General features: G+C 41.7%; 2 protein-coding genes across 5 annotated transcripts in view; both read right to left on the bottom strand.

Annotated features, from left to right (window-relative positions):
* The window catches only part of SHANK2 (SH3 and multiple ankyrin repeat domains 2), a 116969-nt gene that overhangs the window by 8125 nt on the left and 85265 nt on the right, over positions 1-23579 (bottom strand). For 3 of the 4 annotated variants that reach the window (XM_027900495.1, XM_027900494.1, XM_027900497.1), the window contains 4 exons: positions 8160-8219; positions 7797-7927; positions 6439-6550; positions 2924-5339 (listed from right to left, as the gene is read on the bottom strand). In XM_027900495.1, coding sequence (XP_027756296.1) covers positions 2924-5339; positions 6439-6550; positions 7797-7927; positions 8160-8219 — 2719 coding nt within the window. The remainder of the gene's footprint in view (positions 1-2923; positions 5340-6438; positions 6551-7796; positions 7928-8159; positions 8220-23579) is intronic. The other variant, XM_027900496.1, reaches the window with a different exon arrangement.
* On the bottom strand, positions 8489-20258 carry LOC114066092. The gene is made up of 2 exons (XM_027900499.1): positions 18220-20258; positions 8489-13811 (listed from the first exon to the last, which is right to left on the bottom strand). Exons 1-2 carry the CDS (start codon positions 18296-18298, stop codon positions 12952-12954), a joined length of 939 nt encoding a protein of 312 aa, XP_027756300.1. The 5' UTR covers positions 18299-20258; the 3' UTR covers positions 8489-12951.

Genomic DNA, 23579 nt, shown 5'->3' on the forward strand with positions numbered 1-23579 from the left:
CCTGTGAACGTTGTTCCTATTTATAACATTTCCCAATCCCTCTCCTTGGCTGAGGGATGGGAACAGGCATACTCATTTTTTTATCCTTTTTCTTTTAGCACAGCTAACAAGTTGTTCTTTAATTTAGCAGAATCCATGCTTTTCAGGAGCTAAAATTCCTTTTCTCCCTTTCCAATGCAACCTCACAGGGAAGGGCTGCAAGCTCTGCAATTGGCTGTCATAGGCTTTAACAATGATAACATAGGCTTTATAGTCTAAGAAAAAACCCCCAAGACATTCTAGGAATTTTACCTTTAAAATTTAAATATTAGCTTTCATAGTTGAAATTTTCACAAGGTGGTATTCCTTGGTCATAATATTTGACAGCTTTGTAAAAAATTGTGGCAGTTGTGCAAGTGGGCTAGAAAGGCTGTAATTTATTTAACTTTTAAAAGACAAGACAGGAGTAAAAGCAGTAAAAAAAAAAAAAAAAAAAGGCCTTTAGCAAGCATCAATGGCTTATGCTGCTCCCTCTTTCACACTCTTTATCAATCTGAGAAATCAATCCTCTCTCATCCACCCCCAGCATGAGGGGGTGGTTTTGCACAGGGAGAGGGGAAGGTCCTGCGTGGCTCCAGGGGGTGGGTTCTGAATCTACAGCTGATCTTCTGCAGTTCCATTTCTCTACCTCATTCTTGTTGAGATGAAAAGTAATTGCCTGCAGCACCTTTCCAAACATACTTTTAATATCTGTGGGTAGCTGGTTCTCCTCTGCTAGCTCCTGCACATCATTTCACTTAAAAAAGAGATTCTAAATAACCTTTTCTGATCGTTTTAGCATCTTCAGTTAACCTCACAATTAAATCACAGCAATTTAGAGAAGAGAACAAAATACAGCTCTCTTTCCTCCTGTTCCCACCAGGAATTCTGTTTTCTCCCACAGCCAAATGGCAGCCAAGAGTTTTGCTGCTCTGTGCCACTGCCAATTTATCCTATTTATTCCCTCATAGCTCTTGGCATTGTTACATCCCAGGATCCTCTCTCTGATTTGCAAAGATGTCTGTTTGGTTTCACTTTTCAGGAAAGAAGCAGGATTCAGCCATGCTGAAATAATGCTTCGGGTAGTTTTGGTTCCAAATTGAGCCTCTGTATTCCATAATGAAGACTAAAGAATTTGCCAAACCTGAGCTGGACAGAGTTACAAATTTATATTGCTTTTCTGTCCTTGAGCTTTTTGATTTTTTCCTAAGTTGGATCTTTCTCTAAAATGTAACATATGGGGCTACTCTTCCTTATGTAATAGTTTGCTTTTCTCCAATGAAGTTGTATAGTTTTTAATTTTTTTCCAGCCTTTATAATTTTTAAACATTTTTTCTCAAAAAATGTATATGTATTTGCTTCTAGTTTTCATTTTTCTCTCAGTAATAATAATACTTTGATATCTTTACAGTACATTGTAGTTGGTTGCTTCAGTTATTTTCTAATAAAATAGGGATGGTAAAGATCTCCACTGTAACCTGGAAAAACTTATCAGCTTAAAAATACAAGGTGATAAATAATATTATACATATGAAGCTAGAGGTAACATGGTCATGGGGCTTAACAAGAAACATAGAATCATAGAATCACAGGACCAGTCAGGTTGGAAAAGACCTCTGAGATCATCAAGTCCAACCCTTGATCCAACACTGCCGTGGTTACCATACTGCATGATCAATGTCTAGCAAAAATAGTATTTTTTTTCATGTATGAAGGTTTTTCCTGTACAACCAACTCAGTTTCTGCTCCAGTTAGTCAAATGCCACTGACAAGAATTCCAGAATTTCAGTGTTTTATTTCCATTCTAAAAATTGTATTACCCCCTGTCACCAGTTTGATGATTTCCACCTTGCAGGGAATAATACGAATACCTGAGGCTGAGGCTGCTGATCACGCTATTTTCTGAATGAGCAATCATTTGCAATCAAGAGAGCCACCCTTCCCTTAAAAATCAAACTATCTTCATGCATGCAAAGTACAGCAGCTTTTCAAAGGCTGAGTTATTTATTAACCAGCAGAATAATTCTAATAAAATTTTCCTTTCTGTTTGTTTTTGTTTGTTTTTTTTTGTTTGTTTGGTTGGTGTTTTTGAGGTTTTTTGTTTGTTTGTTGGTGGTTTGCTTTTTTTTTTTTTTCCTGACTGGATTTCATGAAGTTATGTCCATGTTCCACAAAATTACTTGTACATTTCACCAGTGGAGTCTGGCTCCCGTTACTTATAACTTAAGTACCTTTTGGAAACCACTTATGTATAAGTGTATCGCACTGCCCTGCCAGGGACACCTCCTTCAACCTGTGAACATCAGGGACTATTCACTAACCAGAAAAAGGCAGAACTTAAGCCCTCTAGTACTAAGTGGCAGAGATGCTAAATTAACTTTTTAGTAATAACATGGACAGCTCACAGGGATTTCAATGAGTAATTTTCTAAAATACCTTTATGCTTTATGGTAAAGTAAATTCTGAGAGGTCTCAGCATGAACCAAATGACACCACACAGTGGATGTGAAGGAACCCTAGGTAAAACCAGGTTTTACCTGTTTGAAGCCAAAACTGCTTGTGGGACTGAAGGAAAAATAAATTACCACATTATAAAAGAAAAAAAAATAAAAGAGAAAAATACTGCTTAAAAAGAAATTCAAGTGACTCACATTGGAACAACTGAAAAATTTGTGCTAACTGTTTTTGGAGTTATAGAAGACTGAGAAAAATCCTCTCCTATGGTGTGGGCTACACAAATATTGACAATGTAAGAAATTCTTGTCTGACATAAACTATTCATTAAGCAAATACATAGAACAGAGTGCACTCTCCTTTAATCTACATGATTTACAGGGGAAGTTAGTGAGGGGTTGGCAAAAAAATCAAACTTTTTTCAGGAAATTCTTTGGTTAATTACTTTTACCTTGTACTGAGACTTGCAGTCTTTGTTCCGGTCGGTGACTCCAATCCCTCTCCTGGCTTTGAGGATTTCTCTCTGTTCATTTGCTGGAGTATTGAGTTCAATTCACTAATAACATTAGCCTTGGGGCCTGAGAGAATCGGGCTTTTCACCTCTGGCACATCCCCCCATAGCTTGGATGTCCTTTGGGGGACAACTTTAGCCATGTTGGGCTGGGCAGTGATGGGAGGCGGGGGTGGAGCGGGAGGAGGGATCACAAAGCTGTCCACAGTCTCCTCGATCAGCGCGTCCTTGTAAAGTGCATTGCTTTTGTTGATTATGGGCTTCATTTTTGGCTTAGGAGGTACTGGGGGTTTGTCCACCAGAAATGTTTGCCCATCTGCATAGACTGTACAAGTATCCACGTTCTCCCCCCCTTCCGAAGATAAGGTAGAGATGCTGGACACCGTTGAGATAGTGCTGGTTGTCTCTAAGTGATGGTCACTACTACTTCGGCTGTCTACCTCCTCAATCCCAGAGTCAGTGACGTTATCAAAGCTGTCAGGGGGCGGCAGAAAGGAGGCAGGCAAACAGTTTGAAAGACCCACTTGCTTTTTGCTTTCCAGGGAATTTGTTGGCTGGCTGGGGGCAAATGGTGCGGGTGAGGGTGTGCCGTTCTTCCTCTGCGCGATCAGGTCTGTCAGAGCCGACCCAGAAACCGCGCGGTCATCGGGGATATCGAAGCTGTTGGCAAACTCCAAGGGAGGGGGCAGTGGCTCAGTGAACATAAACTCCTCATCAATATCCACGGATGCCAAGGGTGGTGGGGGGATACGGAAGGGCAGGATGACAGGGTCGTCGACAGAACTTGCTGCCACGATGGTTTTGCAGGGAGATACTGATGGCTCGGGTGCAGCAGGTGTATTCAGCTCACTTTCTTCTACTTCCTCGCTCCCTTCTACCCTCTCTGGTGGGGAGTTTTCAGGACTTGGCTCCATCTCAGCTTCCTTTTCCTCCTCATCTTCAGGCATATCGTCCGACTTCGCTGTGTCCACGGTATGAACCATCAACAAGCCAGCTGACTTCTGCTGCGAGGTATCCACAATGTTTATCAACATGTTCTTCTTCTCCTCAGCTTTCTTTTCTTTCCCTGCATCCGTTTCGTACTTGTTCTCAGTCTCCTGTCGTCTCAACAAGCCACGGGTGTTTTGCCTCGTGACAGTGGCAGTAACAGGAAAAGTCGTTTCCATGTTGGGTCTCAGCTTTGTATCGATGTAAAGCGGTTTATTAAGGTCTGTTTTGACAGTGTCTCCTTTGCCTGGAATCTGCTGCGTTTGTTCTTTCATGGCTCTGTCCCTGGCAGAGAGCGCAAGGGCTAGTGGTGAGTTTGGATCCAACAGCTTCCCTGTGACTGGGTGGACGTAGCTCTCCGGGCTGGACGCGTTTGTGGACTTGGCTGCCACTGCACTGTTGTCAGTACCTTTCATTTTGGACGAGGCATTTAATGTCCTTGAGTCACTCTGATTGCTGGGCTCACTGCTATTGAAGAGACTTTCAGGCTCTCTGGGTGCAGGAATTGGTGATGGCGACATGAGCTGTCTGAAACCATCCTCACTACTGAACATTACTTCATCGGTGAACTTAGATTGCCTCATGCGTGGTGTTGGTGGGGTTAGCCCAACATCCTCATCTCCCAGGTCCGTGGAAAGGAAGGCTGGAGAATTCCTTCTCGCTTCCAGCCTCTTTTCCCTGTCCCTCACTGCCCCTGCAATGGCTGCTGCAAACGGACTGCTGACACCCAAGCTGTCGTCAGGCCGGAGCTGCCCCGGTTGCTCTGAAGACTGAGGATCGATTTCCATGCTGCTCCCTTGGCTGCTTTTCCCACTGCTGCTGGTGGATGGCTCTTTCACAATGATTGTTGGGATTGGAATAGAGCAGGTCTTTTCTGGACTGTCCTCGACGTTGGATTGTTTCACCAGCATCCCCTTCCGCCTCGCTGGTTTGGCTGGCACATAAACTGCTTTGCTTGCAATCTTCCCAACCTCAGAATATGGATTTTCTGGCATCTGACCCCTCTTGTTCCTGAAATTTGCCTGAGATGCGGCACTTCGACTATACAGGTCTTCTGAGTCCAGAGAGTATCGGTCCAGCTCTCGTCTGTAATAGATCCCTTTGTCCCTTATCATTGTTCCCACACTCTCAGGCCTAACCAAGGAAATTTTTGCACCTGAATTCTGGTTAAATGGAGGTTTAATAGTTCCATAGCTCCTTGTTGTGAGGGATTTGGGGGAGTTGTACAGAGAGGGAGAAGGTGGTGGTGGTGAAGGAGGTAAGGACTGTGGTGGTGGTGGGATATCTTCAGAGGTGTCAGGCATCGAGAGACTTCTGGTAAACTTCAGCATAGGAGGAGCCAGAAACTGCCGTTCTTCCTCCGTTATTCCTAAAAAAATTAGAAAGTATATTTAAAACACTGTCTGCCACTGGGATCCCTCTGCATTATTACTGTATTATCTCTGTATCCAACCCAAAATGCCAGGGCGCATTTCCCATGACACAAAGCATATGTAAAATTCTAAAAGATGTCTTTTGGTTGGTTTTCTACATAGGAATTTGTTCCTGTTGGACTTCCAGGTGCCAGAATTGAAAAGGATGCTACAGAGTTTTAATTAAACCGATCACTGATGTGTAGGCAAATGTTTGGAGTTTATGTATCATCAAGGTAGCAGTAGAGAAGCACATTTTCTAAGGAAATTATTGAAGAGGGAAGATGTTCTGTGCAGAAGAGCAGCTTCTGCCTTGCTCTAGCACTCTATAAAATGAATATAATAATGCAACTTGGAAACCTAATGAATTTTTAAGATGCATTTGGAATTTGGCAAGGGGACTGGGAAGATCCTATTGGGGACAAAAATCATGTTTCCTTACAAAGGATGACATTATATTACTACAAATACAGCTTTTAACGCAAATAAACCGGTAATACTGGGGGTAATTTGGATGCTAATTTTACATCAGCATAATGTGTTTCTAAATTGATAAAAATCGCTACTAAGATTGCTACCAAGAAAAAAGCAAAACCCAAATTTGGTCTGTTTTGGTCTGTTCTTCCTTTCTTTGTTGTACAATCTTCTATTGCCATAATTTGATATGAAAAAAAGGGTGAATTTTAGTCCATTTGATCAACAGGATTGCTTTGTAAACTACACAGCATTACAGCGCTTTTACCTCAATAACAAAGAGAAAAGGGGTAACATTTTGCCCTAATGCTTTGCAAAGGGCTTGTACTGATCTTTTTTTTCCTTGTTAGAGGCAACATTCTAAAGAAAACAGTTAAATTATAATGCCATACTTGGCTACCACCATCAAAGCAGAACGTGGAAATTACATCACCTTACACACAAACTTCTTTTCTTATGAACTTTGTATAAAAATTAAAGTCACTCACTGAGGCAAAGGTGTTGGAGGACTATGCTTTAAGAAAGAAGCAAAGTTACTACATGATTAATGCACAAGCAAACTATACATGAGAAGCATTTTACCTATAGATTTTTGTCTCCTCATTGTACCCCGAGGTATTCCCAGAAAAGGACCTTGAGGACTCCCTGGTACAGTGGGCGTCATCACAGCAATACCCTGTCTCTCATACATGGACTACAAAAAAGCAAACAGAAACCCCACAAGCATTAAAGCATGAATGTCTCTCTCACATGTAAATAACTCTTCTGTCATAGCTGCTAATCCATTATCCCTTTTACTTTGAATTCCTATGGAAAATAACAAAATCAGTGTTGTTTTGGTGAGGAGGGGAAGAGAAAAGACAAAATGACCGCAGCTCTAAGTGGATTTCCTTGAAATTATTTACGAGGCAATATATTAAAGTTTCCAGCACATTTTGAGTGCTGTAAGAAAATGGAAGCATGAGCAACTGATTTTAATTCATTCAATTCCAAAAACCCAACCCCACACCCCGTAGCTATTAATGCTCCCTCTGTGTGAGCTCCCTTCACTTCTGAAGACCAGACTATTCTTGGAGTCTTGCACAGACTCAAGGTGTCTTGTGCAACGTTACACTGGCAGTCAGCATCTCAGCTGGGAGATGAGGAATGCCACCTGAAACCCAATGCTCTCAGTTGTTCCTCCTTTTCATCACAAAACTATTTGTATTCTGCCTCTTAGAATAGCCTTAATTTCCTTCCACTCCGAGCTGCTGCAAACAGAAAGTTCTTGTTACATCAGGACTGATGCTCTTTCAGAGAGCTGGATAATGGAAAAATATATCTAAAATGCAATCAAATCAATTATTTTTTCAGGTGAAAAGTTTTGTGAGACCAAATCCTGCAACTGAACAATCCAATTCCAGAGTTCTGGAGTTTAATATTAAATATGTGCTACACTATTAATGTCAATTCTTCCCTTACAAATCATCGTGCATTATTTAACTGAGGTATTATATATGCCATTAGGAACAATAAAAACCTGCAGTAGGAGAAACTTTCACATTAGTGAGGATGGTGCAGCTACACTAACACTGGTGCTGAAACTGAAATAGCATAACCTTGACTTTCAGCATGTTTTTTGAACTTGGGCTTCGTGTTGTAATGACACCTTCAAGTTCAGAACTTGCTGGGGTCTCACCAGCTCAAATTCACATCTGCTTGAATAACACTGAGGGAGCAATACTGTTGGTGTGACAGTCTCAGAATAAATATGAGGATATAATGAAAAAGGTTTTATAGGGGTTTGTAGATTGTTCTGTCCCAAAACTATTAACAGAAATGCAGGGTAGACCATGCCTTAAAAGTTACAAGATAATAAAACTAAAATGAGTTTATAAAGCCAAAAGACCCCCTCCAACCAGTTCCAGAAATGAAAGCAGCTCTTCATAGCTCCTACTCACATTCATATCTGTAGCTGAGGGAAAACATCTACTAGAAGGCCTCTGTTTTATAGTTGCCACTCTCGAGTCCACAGTTGCATTGTCTGCAATTCTTGATGGCTTGGAAACTGGTACTATTTCATCCACCTTATCTGTAATATAAAAGTGTGCAGTAAAATAAATATCATTTGTCCAAAGAAACAGAAAAATATTGCAGGGTCAAAGGAAGAGATTTACGTTTCAAAAAAATGCAAAGAAAAAGTTTTTTTGGCATTTTAACAAGGCAACGCTTGAGCATCATAAGTCGTGCAAGCCGAGCACTTTTTATTGCTGCTACATAACATGCATGCTTTAGTTTTAAGCCTGCATGCATTTAATGTTTACTTAGTGTGACTCGAAAAACAATCCTCTTCTTCAAACCTTCAAAATGTGAAGGGAGAATATCTATATAGAAATGGAAAGAAGACCTTTAGAAATAATGAATCCGTACAGCACTGTTTCAAATAGAGATAAGCAGACTGTACTTAGTCATCAGAATTTCAGTGATATTTTGGACAATAGCAAGTACTCCAGAAGTGCTCTTTTATGCCTATTCTCCTCAAGTAGTAACATCCTAATTTATTCACACTCTTGGACTTGTAGACTGCCATTACTAACTCCATTATTTGTTTAAATGAAACCTTTTTATGTGTTGTGGGTTTTTTTTTTTTTCATTATTTTAATAACTGGACGGCTTGGGAATGTATTTAGTTGTGGTCAGAAACAGGTCAAATAGGCAAAGTCCAAGTCTGAATGAGAGTTTCAACATTTGGATTTGGGATTCTGATCCACCATATGACATGACGGTAAGCTACAGGGAGAACTTTATTCAGGATATTCCAAAGCTGAGTGCTGGTGTTAGTCCTGTTTCCCACTTTGGTCACAAACAAGTTCCATCAGCATTTATTACATTATGTTACTCCCTCAGATTGAAGACCTCAAAGTACCATATAATCAACTAATTATTGCCTGACAGATCCTTTTTTTGCCCCTTCTGCTGCTATGAAACCAAGGCACAGAGAAATTAAACAAGTAGCCTAAGCCACCAGAATAGTTTGAGTTTTGAATCTGTGCTAGAATCCAAATCATACCAACAGGTTTTCTTGCTACACCTTCCATGGCATTTGCTTCCCTGTAGCATGCTAATTTAGTGTCTTTTCCTTTGAAGTTTCACCAAAGTAAGGATTAGTTACATAGCCTGTGGTGTTTATGTGAGTGGAATACCTTAGCCTGGGTCCTGGGCTTCCACAATGTGAGTCAGAGCAATGTTACTTTCCAGCAATTAAATCCATCTCCCAAATAACTGATTATTTGCTTCAGCAAACAAGGGTAGCTACTTTATTAGGGTACTATAGACTTAAAAAAAAAAAAAAAAACCAACCAAAAAAAAACCCCAAAGAGTTTTTTTGGCAGTGTTACTATGCCAAGTATTGGATTTAGGGATTTAAGTTTTACCTCTCACAGGAGAGCAGTGCACTCAGGGCCCTGGATATTGATATGGATGGGAATAAGGCAGGAGGAAAAGAGCTTTTGATCCCTCTAAACAGTAGATCTGGATGATGCAAGGATGATATTTTAAATGGGAGAAGAAGAGAAGGAAAACTTTTAGCCTTCAGGTTAGGAAGAAGGTTGTCCTAGAAGTGGATATTTCAGTGTCACAGAGGGTCAGGGAGCAGGCAGGAAAGGAAAGGCTGAGCAGGACCAGTAAGCTGAACACCGCTGAAAACTGTCTCACAAGAGTAGTGTTGCTGTTTCTTTTCAATTGAAGTTAGCATTCAATTATTTTCATTGGTCTGCTTTATTTTTTTTGGTGGGATTTAAATCATCCAGTGGAAGGAGAAAAGGAAAAAAAAATTCTTAAAATCATCACACGTATTCAAAAATAAAACAAACTTCATATCACATTTCATAAAGACTTTGTTATACAAACTGTGAACTTCTGAAAGAAAAATATCTGCACTTCTGCTCAGCAAAAGGCATCAGAAAGGAGCGGTGTAACCATGAATATTTGACCTATACATCAAAAATATGGCCAGAGTGCAGAATCATACTCAGGGGATCTATCACCGAGAGCTTCAGCTGGGCAGAGATTTCCTGTTAAGGCTCTCCCACCCTTGTTATCATCCCAGAAGCCAAACAACTGATCTTTTGGATACAGAAAGAAGGAACTTTTGGAAACTGAAGCACTACATACTCAAAATCTGTACATCAGAAATATAAATATACCATGTAAGAACTGATCCCCTTTATTTTTAACAGACACATGTAACCATATACCCATTCAGACAACAAAAAGCTACAGGGAAAGAGTGATGAGGCCATGACAGACACTTGAAAAGCATGAAAATATTTGTTGGGGATGGAACATACATACCCTCCAACTGCACTGATTCTGCTAGACAATGCTACTAGTCAGATCCTAATGTTGGATCTGAGCAAAATATCAGTTGGCACCAATTCTTAATACCATCTACTACTTCCACGTGGAAAAAAAAACCCTTGGCTTTGTGTAAATTTACTGCAGATTTCTTGTCTGTAGACAGGTTCCCAGCCCTTCTCATTCTGTGGCTGCTCCCATTGGAGTGCTGCTTTGTGCCTTGCCATGTCGAGCTAAAGCACTTGGAAATGGGAGAGGAGAGCAGGTTAAAGCTTAAGCTGCTTTGCAAGGAACTCTTTAGTGCTTCCTTGCATGGCATTTGCAACTGCAGCACTACTACATTTCCTTTTTGCTCTGCTGCCTTCGGTCAAGAAGCTAAAGGTGGAGTGGAGGTTGTTGCTTTGAGACTACAACAAAAAAATGTGAAGCCACGGAAGCAGGCAGCTCGTGGGAACAAGACTGGTTCTAAATGGCAGCAGCTACATGGCGGGTCCTGCAGAGCAAGTCAAAATCTTAACATCTGGCCACAACTGCACCACCCTTCTGAAGTGAAAGCACTGTGGAAAATAAAAAACATTCTCACTGCATTATCAAACAGGCTAATTAGGCCAAACTGACTGGCTGAATTGTACTTAGTTTCACTCAAAGTCATCCCAAAGAAAGAAGATGTAAACTTATTGGGACAAACCCTGTGCTTTGAACTGGGCTGTTCACATCCACAGCACCAGCGTGCAAACCACTAATACACCAGAACCAGCTTGTTCAGAAGGCCACATGTACTGGAATAATTTGTCAGGCTCACTAATCAGCTTCTCTCCCAACTTCCTTGTGACCTCAGATACTCTGCAGCGCGCATTTCTTGCACCACTGAGATGGAAAAGCTTACAAGCTTATGTTGGAAGTTCTCTGAGGATAACTTTACAAGCATTCTGACAAGAGATATATATTAAAAAAAAAAAAAAAAAGCCACAAAATAGATGCAGATGCAAAAATTGGCACCTGGTGTGAAGAGTGTCACCAGTGTGGCCAAAGAAGCCTACCTCCAATGGCATTTTTACAAGTGACTCAGCTGGATGGAGGTGAAAGGGAAGAAATATTTGGTAGTGGAGAAAGCCTACGCTGAAGGTCGGCCATGCCAGATGCAATTTCATCCTTAAACCGGTCATTTAGCAAAGTACAGCCACGAGCACACACGCACACACACTTACATGGGAGCAATTTGTGGCTGACTGGCAGAATAACAAAATATGATCTGCTTTATCTTGCATAACCTCACAGAAAGACAGGGAAGAAGAGCCTATGTCTCATGGAGGCAGAGAGCACAGCTCGGTTGTAATCATAGAAGAGGATTTTTAAGCCTGTGGTTGTTCCCTAGCATTTTCCATTCATCACTGCTTTGCCATATAAACTGTTCTGAACCTTCCCGAGAAGTTACAACGGCGTGTTGAGAGTCAAACATAGGAGCCATGCTACACCTGTGAGAGCAGGTCACCACCGCTCAGGGGGCTCCTGGCAACAGCATCCTTTCAGAGAACTGTCAGGGATACCACATGGAAAAGCCAAGTCTGATGCCTCTGCATGCATATAGCAGTTTGAGTGCCACTAAATTAAATTCCCCCGAGAGAGGCAGCACCAACAGATATAAAATCATTTATTGCAAAGTGCACTTCCATCTGCCCTGTGGGTCACCAAAGGGCCCCATGCTCTGCTCAGGGTGCCAGCCCTCAGGAAATTAGATGGCCTAAAGGCACAGAAAGTAGTTGTGTTTTATCAAGATGTAGGTCGTCTCTGATGAGAAGCTCTTAATCACAGACAGAGGAGCACAGTACCCAACAGTGTGTCATGACTTTTGCATTCTCAAGAGGTCTGGCTGCCAGGCAAGTTGCCTTTTTTTTTTTTCTTTTTTTCTCTTTTTCTTAAATAATTAATATCTCTGATAATTACAGGGGACAGTCTCCTCCTAATAGATTTGTTGCAGGAGATGGCTCTTATCCCCATAGAACACATTGCTTAGTGACTCCTGTTTCAAATCCCCAGACTCTCTCAGAGGAAAAATTATAATGCTGCCCATCAAGCCACCAGATCCATCATGAAAGGAACTTTGAAAACGAGAGCCAGGTGCCTAGATAGATCTGGTGGCACATCACTATACAGCCCCCAAAGGAGAAATATGAGGTATGATCCTGGCAACATTACTTATTGTACGACATAGCCAAGACATGTGGATTAGCTCCACCGAGGGTCTTAGAAACTGAGCTGGTCAGACCCACAGAGGATAAGAATGATCATGATCCGGTACAGGCTGACCCCAACACCTCAGGCTGGCATGCCAGAAACACCAGGCAAAGACTGATCGAACACAGTTTTGGAGGCGAGTATTGCCAAGACCTCTATACTTACCGCCAAGTCCCGAGTGCTTGCTCAGAGGGGATGGGATAATGGAGAAAGAAAACTCAAAAAACAGCTGCCTCAAGAAATGACTTGTATTTGTAAGAAAAGCAATGAATGCCTGGCACAGAGTAAAAAAATGCTTGTATGAAGTTAAAGTGAAAGAACAGAGGCAAATGTTCTTCAAATACCAGCAGCACACATAGTTAACAGTGCAAATATAAACTACAAAATGTTAGACTAATCTAGTCAGCCAGAATACAATGTTAGCCAATGTAGAAAATGGTTGAAACTCTGCCACCGATGGCCTTATGGCTAAGAATTAAAAGGACAGGCACATTAAAAAAAACCTCTAAAAACCCTATGAAGTGGTTATTTTTTCTTCCCTCCCCCTTTTGCCTGGCGTGGAGGCATGGGCAGCGAGGCCCTCTCGGTTATGGCTCTCTGCAGCCGGCCACTGCGACAAGGCAGGGTGGCCTGTGGTGGGTCTCGAGAGTCGCCTGTCCCCTCGGCCCCAGGTAAGCACACAGTGGAGGATGCCACTGCGTCCTCCCCAGTCCATGTCGAGGCACAGGTCAACTCGACATGGGGGGTGGCTCTTTGGGAGATGCGTGTTTCAAGGACCTGAGTCCTCGGCTGCTTGAGAAAAGCTAAAATCTCTGACAGGTAGTTATGGATGGCTCTTGTGGAGGTAGCCACAATGCCCAGCTGCAGCTCCATACGGCCCATGGACTGGGACATGAGGCCCATGGACTGTGCATGCTCCCTCTTGATATTTTCCAGCAGCTGCACAATCCTACTGTTGGTTTCCATCAACAGCTTCTCTCCCTCTGTTAGCTGGGGCTGCCCTCTCCAACCCCGATCCCTAGGGACAGGCTCAACACCGCAGCGCTCTTCATTCATTTCATCATTTCCCTCCTCCTCAGGAGAGTCACTTTCAAACTGAGGAGTCCTACTGAGTGACTGATCCCCGGGAGACTGTATGTCCATGGTACACTCCGGAGTCCGCGCTGGCGTTTGAAATCCCTCAAAATCCTCCCCAACGTTGCTGTGCGTTTCAGACGAGGACAGTGGCCACTGCCAGCTCTCTGTGGTCCTGGCTGGCGAGTCTTCATCAGAGGCGGGCACCGAGGATTCCTGTTCTTCAGCCGGCGTGGACAGCGAGCTCCCTCGGTGATGACTGGCTTGCCCCGAGGATCCAGGAACCTCCCCATCTTGCTCCCCAGTGACATCTGGCAATCAAATAGAGGAGCAACAACCACTGTATCTGAGGCCAGGCAGATGGAGGTATCTACATGCATTGGACAACACATAGAAAGAAGCCAGTTGGGAAGCCAAGAGTGTATGTGTTTGGGCAAGCGGAAGGGTGGCCTTAAGTTTAGTGACTGCACTGGGCGTGTGGCAGTTGAAGTTATTTACCACTTTTGGTACCAATGCACACTGTCCTGTACCCAGAACACACACAGCCGTGCTGCATCCCAAGGCAGGAGCTACCAATTCCCCTCAGCGTGACTGTGACAGGAAATGTCAGTGAACCTAGCGAAAAGCTCACCTATGCACTGCAGTGGTGTCAGTCAGAAATCCCTGGGACGAGCTCAGGGCCAAGGGTCCAATTGAGCTTCCTGGGGCGCCAGATGTGCTCCACCACTGGCTGAGGGCAGCCCTTTGTTGCTCTGAGGCACTGCTGGCTATCTTCACTTTTGTCCGCCGTCTCACATCACCCCCACCCCCAGTGGGCTCTCTCCCAAGTCACTGCTGCAGCGCGACGGTGTCCGGCCACGGGGTCTATCCCGCGAGCAATGCCCTCCCCAACATTTGCTGGATTCTCCTTGCTCTTTTCCTCCAAACAGTCGGAAACACCGTTTGAGGGCATTGCTCACCGGGATCTCATCATCTCCTGGAAATGAACTGAGTTTTGCCCTCCCCTGGCTACCTCCTCCCTTGCCTGAGGGCACGTGATGGAAACCCAGGTACAAGTGCTTCCCTGTGGCAGCTCAGTGTGCAAAGAACCATCACTACAGGTGTTAAGGTGGAGGATGCTATCTATGTTCTTACTCTAAATCCTCCCCTGGATAAAATGCCCCCCTGGCCAAAGGTGAGGAATGGTTCAGCTGCTTGCACCCACAGCCATCACTGGTTCAAGCCAGAGCACCATCTGCCCAGCTCTATTCTGGATTACATGAGACTGTGGCTACAACTCTCACCCTTTCCATGCTTCAGATTAAAAAAATGAGTCTGCTGCCTTTTTTTTTTTTTTTTGGATGGGGGACTATTTGGTCATCAGAAATTAATTTAGGGCAGTCTGGCTAAAACGTTGCAGTAGGGTAGCCCAAACCCCTGCATTCGTAAGGCTCAGGCAAGGGATGGGTGAGAGAAGTGCTGTTGTCAGTAGGATTGTGTCCTGAGCAGCAGTGGCTCACTGTTGCTGGCTGTGCTGCTTACACTGCAGTGGTCTGGATGCCAGGTCAGTGTCATGCCTACTCTCTGGCATCCCAGTCTCAAAAAAAGTTATTTTTCAAGAATTAATTTCTGCTTTTTGAAATACTCTGTATGCTGCTCTTCAGACCTTGACAGAAGCTGCAAGCTTACATCTGCAAGGTGTTGCTGAGGTCATGTTAAATGATAATTTTGGTTCTATTTATGAGTCGGGGGGGGGGTTGATTGATTTTTTTTTAAATTATTTTATATAGTTTAAAATGAAAGTTCCTTCTGACAGACCCAAGGATCCTTCCTCCTGTATTACCAATCCCTGTCTACTGTAATGTGGCACTCATTATTTCTGCACCCAAGTGCCTCCAGCATATTGCTGTAATTATTATACTGTTCTAAAAGGGATTCTGTATGACTTAACAGAAAGATGAGTTTTAAGTGCTAAAATAATGGATATTATTCGTGCATTTAGCATATTCACTACTTCAAAGTATTCACATTCAAAGTATTCATATTCCCTCTGGCTGGACTGTCCAGTTGCATGTTTTATGGAAAGTGAGGATGAGATTGTATTTGTAAAAAGGCATGAGCTCTTCATGAAAATGAATTTTAGGGACAAACTGTCATGCAATCACTGGCTCTTCCAGTCCATGGAGATTTGAAAGGAACTATATATCAACCTAATAACTGCCTCTTCCTTTGCAATTCTTCTCCCACTTTGTCTAATACAGCCATAGGCATTCCTTCATTAACAAATGTCTCCTTACAGCTATAGTGTAGGACCCTGAAATTCCTTCTCTGCATTTTCCTATTGGAATACACATGAAAAAAAGCACAAAAAAACCCCAGGGGACCTATTTTAACCACACATAACAAACACACATTTCAGTTAAAGTCTATGGAATCAGTGTGAGATAAGGGATCAAATATACTCATTCTGGTAGAGCCACTGGTCATACAAAATGTCTTGGTATTCATTTTGACATGTCATCAGAAAACTCCCCATGTCTGAAAACTCCATTTACCTGACAAGTGTTCTAAGCAGAGCCCACCTAACAATTGGCAAGCAACAGAACCAAACTAAACTAAAAGCCAAAAACTGAAGCAAAACAAAATCAAAAAACTCCAAAGCCCACACTGACTTATGAATATTTCTGTAAATGGTATCACTGACTTTAGCTTGTCCAGGTTCAGGGGGATCACAAAACTTTTGGTTTTGTGCATGTTCACTCACTTGCCAGAGGCTTGTGAAGAAAAAATTCCCTGAAAAAGCATACAAAATAAATTTTTGCAAAATTCTGTATTCCGTATGAAAATTTACCAGTTGCTACCCTCCTATTCAGTATTTTCAGCCTCTCAGACCTGAAAGAACAGCATCTGGCACCAGTGACCAATAACACAAATGACAAAGGGCACAAGCAAAGAGTCTGTGAAAACCCCCGGGCAGAGAGTTAATTGTGGAAACTCCTGGCAAATACTTCTGAATAATGAATACAGTCACAGGTTTTAGGTTAGGTTGGTAAACTTGGCTAGCAATGAAAAGGAGGAATAATCATAACTGTTATTGCTTGTAACAAAGTGTTCAACATCTTTTAGTAACTCTGGGTTCCGGAAGCCTCGTGAAGCACTGACATGGGGCATGAGGAACCGAGGGTGCACTACACGTCTAGCCTGTAGTTAAACTTGGGAGAACTGCCTGAAGGTCAATGGCTGGCACCACTTTGATGAATGTGCCTGTCTCTGCCCAAGAAATCCATTCCTTGATGACCAAAAATCACCTGAAATTCAGGGTGCATCTTGGTCAGATGGTTGCGCCAGTGCTTAGGCTGGTGCTGTGGAAAAGGTGTGCCAGGGGCATTGGGAAACTTGGCTCAGCTGGAAACTGTCCTTCTGTTTGAACAGCTGCTGACAGAAGGATTGAAGCTGAATGATAGAGTGACCTCAACTAACTGCCTTTACCTCCTTTCCTTGGAAAAGGGATGACTTCCAAAACAAAAAGGGAGAGGGCACTATGATTGTCAAGTCAAAATTGTCCATGAAAACATGGATCAAACTGTATACCAACACTGTTGATCTTACTTGCTTGTAATTTGCTTTAAAAAAATATTTCTCTTTTCAAATCTTAAAACAGAGTTGGTACAAAGAAGCTCAGCTTCCTTGGGTGTGAAGCAAGGGAAGAGATCAGGTTCTGTGATCTCCCTAGTCATTCCCACCTTCCACACCATTCCTACGTGCAGCATTTTGCTCACAGGGATATATCCAGGCAAAATAGGTCCCTTATGTTTATATCTAGTGATAGCAGCCACCAAACTGGCAGTCTCCAAGGTTCATGCTCCTACCCTTACGTCCCTTGCTCTGCCAGGGCACGACTCCCATTTCGATCCTTAAGTGACCAAGTAATGGACTCAGAAGGGGTCATGGATATGGGCTACAGAGAAACTTCTGGAAGTCAGTGACCCACTGAACTTTACCTTCACTCTTGGTCACTGTGAGTACTATGCAGCTATTTCCTAAAGTCCCAAGGGACTCACAGGTTTCTGAAGACTTTGTTTTGTTTTGTTTTGTTTTGTTTTACCTCACTGATTCTGTTGTGTTTAACGAAAAAATGAGACCTGGCATTAAAGTGATCCATGTAATAGCAACTAGAGAACCTCCATCACAGTCCTGGCTATCTGTCCTTCTGCCCTGGCAGACAGGTTCTCTGTTTCTGCAGCAGAGCTTGTAGCTGCTGCCTGTCCAGGTGTTTGCCCTGGGCTGATACACAGTTTGGTCTGATGTAGTGGATCAGCAACTGCTCCTGGAGGCCACAGGAGAAGCTCCATGTGTGTCTGCAGGGGTGAGCTGTGTCTGACCGGTCCTGCCCTGAACGTGGGGACCAGAAGCCAAGTTTATTCCAGCCTTTAGGTTCATGAATATGTCCATTATTTTGGAGCACTGCTATACCACGCTGTCTCCTTTGCACCACAACATTCACTACCAGCGAGAGTCCTTTATGTTGGTTATTAGATATATTTGGAATTGCAGCAATTGTTGGGTAGAGGTACACAGAGAAATGAACACTTGATTCCTCTGCAGGGGTAGAGGACTGAGACAGAGGCCAAGAACAGAGCAGGGCTTTGGATATACACAAACTTTAGAGACATCAGAGGAATTTCTTTAACTTTTGTTCACTGAAGAACATTTGAGATTTATGCCTGTGTTGTGCCTTACCTGCCATTTGGACTGGCAGCTGATCCCTCCCCTGAGATGTGCTGCTCTTTAAGAAGCCCTCCTTTTGAAATCCCACCATTCCTGTTTCACCTCTGCTACCGGATCGTTGCCTTTTCCATTATCTTTCCTTTTCAGACTGCCCACCAGCGGAGCTGCACGGGAGGGGTGGGGCACCGTCTTCCTGCTGGCAGGTGGGTGGAGATGTGCCTTGGCCACACCAAGTGGGCCAGGAGCTCAACAACAGCAGGAACATAGTTGGGGAGCTTCCTGGGACCTGCCTCTGCTGCTCTGGACCTGGGCCTCTGTCTGTATTTGCATCATGCCTCCTGGGGTGGGTGCATTTTTCAAAGTGCTTAGGTACCAAGGTGATAGGTGCCTTGTAAATACCTAAGATAGATACAGACAGAAACTGTACCAGGTGCTTTATGCAAAACTCCATACAATGCCAATTGCACCTCTGTGCTGTAGTATCACCCACCTGGTCTAGCAACTGCAGTCAACCACAGGAAAATATTTGGCACATGCATTTTTTTCCTTTTGAAAAGTGATGGCAACACAGGACATTCATTCTTCCTTGATGTCAACAGCTTTGGGCACATGGCCCTTAATGTCAGGTACTGCACATGCACATGTTTTGTTCCATCGCCTTCCCTAAATACGAGTTTGCAGGTTTAGTTTAATATCTTTCATCATCTGATAAAATTTGGCAATAATCTGCAAAAATGGATTACATAGACAGCACTAAAACTAAAAGGGTAGTCTCTTCACATGTGCCTATTAAAAATGGATAGAGACTCATTTAAACTGCATAAAAATATGGCTGTGATGTGGCTTTTATCTTATGGATTAATTTTTTCCCCCAATTTCTTCTATTTTTAACTACAATCAGCTTGATTTTGGCATGAAGACTAGGAGTGATTACGCATATAATTAAGTTTCCAAGTCTGGGGGTGGGGGTGAAAGGCAGCATCTAGAACAAGCAGGTGCAATTATTTACACTGCATTCCTTTTAGGGTTTTGTCACTTCCCATATATATGCAAAAGAGCTTGCCCTGCTTAGTTTGTAAAAGAATAGCTGGGAAGTAACTTTCTAAATACTTGGGGGTAAATGTCTGTGGGTGGGGAAACTATATAATGGACAATTTGGGCAAAAAGTCTGGGAATGTGGACAAGGCTTTCCCAGAAGCAGATGGGCCAGCTTTCCAATACTAGTGGCATGGCAGCAGAAAGATGAGAACCTGCTGATTTCAAAAGAAAGCTTGGTCAGACTATAGAAGTTCTTTTGATAATGTTGCTTGTCACAGAAGCAACTGCATCTGAGGAGTAAAACTCCAGTGTCCCTAAGGAAAAACAGGTGACTCCTATTTGGAGATGGTTAAAAATGGATCTCTGATATATCAGTGCTGCCCACTGAAAACTAATGGCTTTCTCTGAGCTATTAAAATAGGATTAGATGTATAAAAATTCATCAAAGATCAGAAGTAGGTTAAGCATAATGAGGCCTTCAACACACCACTAAAGACTATTCAACACACCATTTAAAGACTAACCTTAGCTAAAGCACTGATTCAGAGAAAGAATATTAAAGGTTAAAGTTTAAATCCAAATTTGTTGTTTATGATCATATTTAGAGGAAAGAAACAACAAGTTCAGCCTACAGTTATGTCATATAAATGTCTAGTTAAAAGTACACAGAAATGGAATGGTCTAAGTTTTCATGTAGACAATTAGTCTACTCTTTATAAATCTGCCATCACATTTTAACCTGGAATTAACTTCTTCCAGCCCCACCCCAGATGAAAAATTTGCAGGATTGTGCTTAAGTCACAATGCCAAAAATCTCACGTTTACCACACTGTGAACAACAGGCAGAGAATATTACTTTAGCAGTCAGCATGATGAGGAAATAACAGAAGTGCTTTGCAATACAGTCAAACACATAAGGCACTTGAAACACTTTCCTTCTATGAAAATCGAATAAAAATACTTTTCTGTTCTCTGGGATACTGTAAGCTCTACAAAGTATGCTAAAATAAAATAAAAAAAAAAGAAAAAATATAGAAAATAAATCAGTAAAACATAAAAATTGTTTAGTAACTAAAATTAATCATTTAACATTATCTATAAATACCATTACATGATTTATGGAAATGATTTGTATGTATTCAAAGTAAAGAACTTTAAAACTTTCTTGACAGAAAGTCTTATTTGTGTTTCTATGGCTGAAAATTGCTTCACATTAGTACACACAAGTCACATTTACTCATTATAATCACACCATCAAAAGTAATTTTAAGGAAGGCAGAAAACTGATATTTTCAAATTCTTTCCAGAGATACAATTTTCAAGCACCAGCTCTTTAACAGTATAATCAATTAATGAAATAATTATACAGGCATTTAAAATACACCTGCAATCCTGAAGCCTTACAATTCAGCCTACCTTGAAAGAGGAATGGTCATTGTCTAACAGTGGTTTCTGTTCAAGAACAAAAACAAAGCAGAGAATATAGTCAATACCCACTCCTATCCTGCAAGCCAGGTGGAATTTAAGTGGCAATTTGATGTTCTGTTTAAGAGACAGCATTTGAAAATTTGGCCTAGTCACAAAAGAAAGACAATCAACTGAAAGAAACCAAAAAGAAAGTGGAGGACTTAAGACACTTGAGCCTTCTCTGGTCTTAACACTTACTCTCACACTTCCACACCGAGGGGAAAAACCAAACAAACTAGGAGGAATTATCTAAAACCATTTATTTTTAATTATATTAAGAATTAATTAACATGGGTATATGAACATTTGAAGGCAAAAAAAAAAAAAAAAGTAATAGCAGCAAAGGGATTTTTGAGATGAGGGAGATAAGTCCTTCATCTCCCTGGCTCCTGAAAAAAAGAGAGAACACATTAAAAGTGCTGACGGAGTTTCCCACTGCCCTAACTGTGCCATGTTGGGAAACACATGCAATTTTAACTGCTCCTCGAGCCCTCATGATTTTGAATATGTGCTTAGATATTAAATGATAATATCTGAGCACAGCAACACTCACATAAGTCAACATATTTAATTTGTCTCTTTCCAAATGTACAAACCCCGCATTTTCTATAACACTTACAATTCCTTTTCCAACTTCTTTTATACCATTGTCTTGTTTGGCTGAGGCAGAAAGGTTTTGAAAACCTTTTCAATTACTGTCCTGTAATAAAGAAAAACAAGTATCATGAAAGGGCACTACACACTCTAGACTAAGCTGATAAATTCAAAATAATACTAGTGTACATGAGAACACCCCCACAGAGATTCAGCCAACCCCCTCAGGATTCCCAGAGCTTCCAAAATGTTGGTTAAAGCTGCCCACCTCATGCATAACCCTGGATTGAAGAAGTTTTTAGTTCCAAGAGTCACCTGTAATTTTAGATGCTGTGGCACAAGTTGCTAATCAGCACATTGCCAGCCAAGTGCCAAACTTTTTTTGGTTGAAAACACAGGGTTAGCACTGTTCCCTTTTTCAAACATGCCAATTTTCAATATTTTTCTCTTCCAAAGGGTTTTACAAGTACTCATGTCGTAGCCACAGTCATAATCCTACATCTCCTTGCTATGGACTCCCCACAGGTTTCACTCCAAGTTGTAAAATCTCCTATATCAGCAAAAAGTAGGGCTGGTATACATGGACTTCACAAATCCCACCCCGAGTCACTGCTTTCTACTGGTGATAAATGACAACCCAATGACAACCTTTTCACTCCATCGCTGTCTCATTACAATTTCAAATAGTAATGTGAATCAATTACTTACACGGGCAACCTTCAAGAATTCTTCATTAAGCCTGATGCCTTTTGCTCTCATCTTCTAAAACACAGTGTCTGGTGGAGGTCAGAAAACCTTCTTCCTACAGAGAAGCGCTGCAGATGCTGGAAACTACCACAGCAGCTGAGGCTGTGAGTGCTGTAAAAGTTCCTTTGGTGGTATTCCCATTGTTTTCCTGCAGACAAATCTCCATCATCAACTCCACCACAGTGAAATAAAGAAATGGTTTTTGAACCCAGACGACTCTGGGAGTGGTTTCTTCAAACATAACAGAACACTGTAAGTTAATCCACTGTCTGGCATTCATTTATATATATTTGCTCTGCAATTTCATTGTTTCAGATGCCATTGGAACGTGCCACCTTTGAAACAATGGACAATAGGAATGGGATGAAGTGTGGATGCTTATTGCAGACAGAGCTAATAATATTTCTTTTGAATGCCATCAACTGATATTTTTCTGTTCAAACACCAGTAAAGACTTGATGCCAGCTAACAATATTTTGTGTTGATATCATGGTTATTCTGTATCTGTGAGGTGGTGATAGACTCTAAACTCTTCCAAGGAGGAAAATCCTATATTTATATTTGATACTGTAGCCCACATCAAACCCCAAAGACACATACTTTGTCAGTGTATGGTATATATCAAAATTTGATATTAATTACCATATCAAATCTAAGAACAAAAAACCCACCACCCCTAGCCACAACTGAGACTCATGTGACTGCCAATGGAATAGCTCTTAAAGGAGAAGAATTATTTATCCTGTCATTCCCATTTAGCCTGTTCTAGTCTTAATTTTATATTTTCTCTTAGAGAACTTTTATATTAGGCATTTTAAAATTAAACACTTCAGCATTCACTGAAAATCCCAGATTACTCACTAAATCAAACCTATTTCCTGGCAGGAAAAAAAGAAAAAGCTTAGGAGCAGGAAACATTTAAATAATGTATCTAGACATTTGCAGATCTTAGTTTATGGATGTGTTCCTTAAGGATCATATAATTTTAAAATTCTCCATCCAAAAGAAGTTATTGATTAAACAAGTCAAAGCAAGAGCTGAAGAAAAAAGCCCTTTAAAAGCAAGCTTTTCACCAGCTGCATAAACTTTTTATGAAAAGAGTTAAATTTATTATTTTAAAACATTAATTTTGAAACTCTAATGATACTCATTTTGGAACTGCAATGACACCTATTTTCTCCAGTGATGCTGAAAGTTATGACCCCAAATTTTCCTTTTAATGTTTCATTTCTAGAGTATTTTCAAACCTTCATTCAAATTTGCTGCATGAAGATTCTGGTTATTCTTCAGTATTAATGGAATTATAAGTGCTGCCTCCAACAAATTGCCGCTACAATTGTTAATTTATATGTTGCCACAACTTACTCATTCTTGAAATTTACAATCTCTAGAATTCTTGGAAAATTACAAGTCACAAAAGAAAGAAGAATGCCTTCTCCCCATCCCAGATATCCCACAAAATCCAGAAGGTAGTTGAAAACACGTCCCCTCCACACACACACACGTCAAAGTTGGAAGCTCTCCCT

This window comes from Empidonax traillii, unplaced genomic scaffold (genome assembly GCF_003031625.1).
Source record: "Empidonax traillii isolate 1590-97213 ecotype Southwest subspecies unplaced genomic scaffold, ASM303162v1 scaffold733:size745334, whole genome shotgun sequence".
Taxonomy (NCBI): Eukaryota; Metazoa; Chordata; class Aves; order Passeriformes; family Tyrannidae; genus Empidonax; species Empidonax traillii.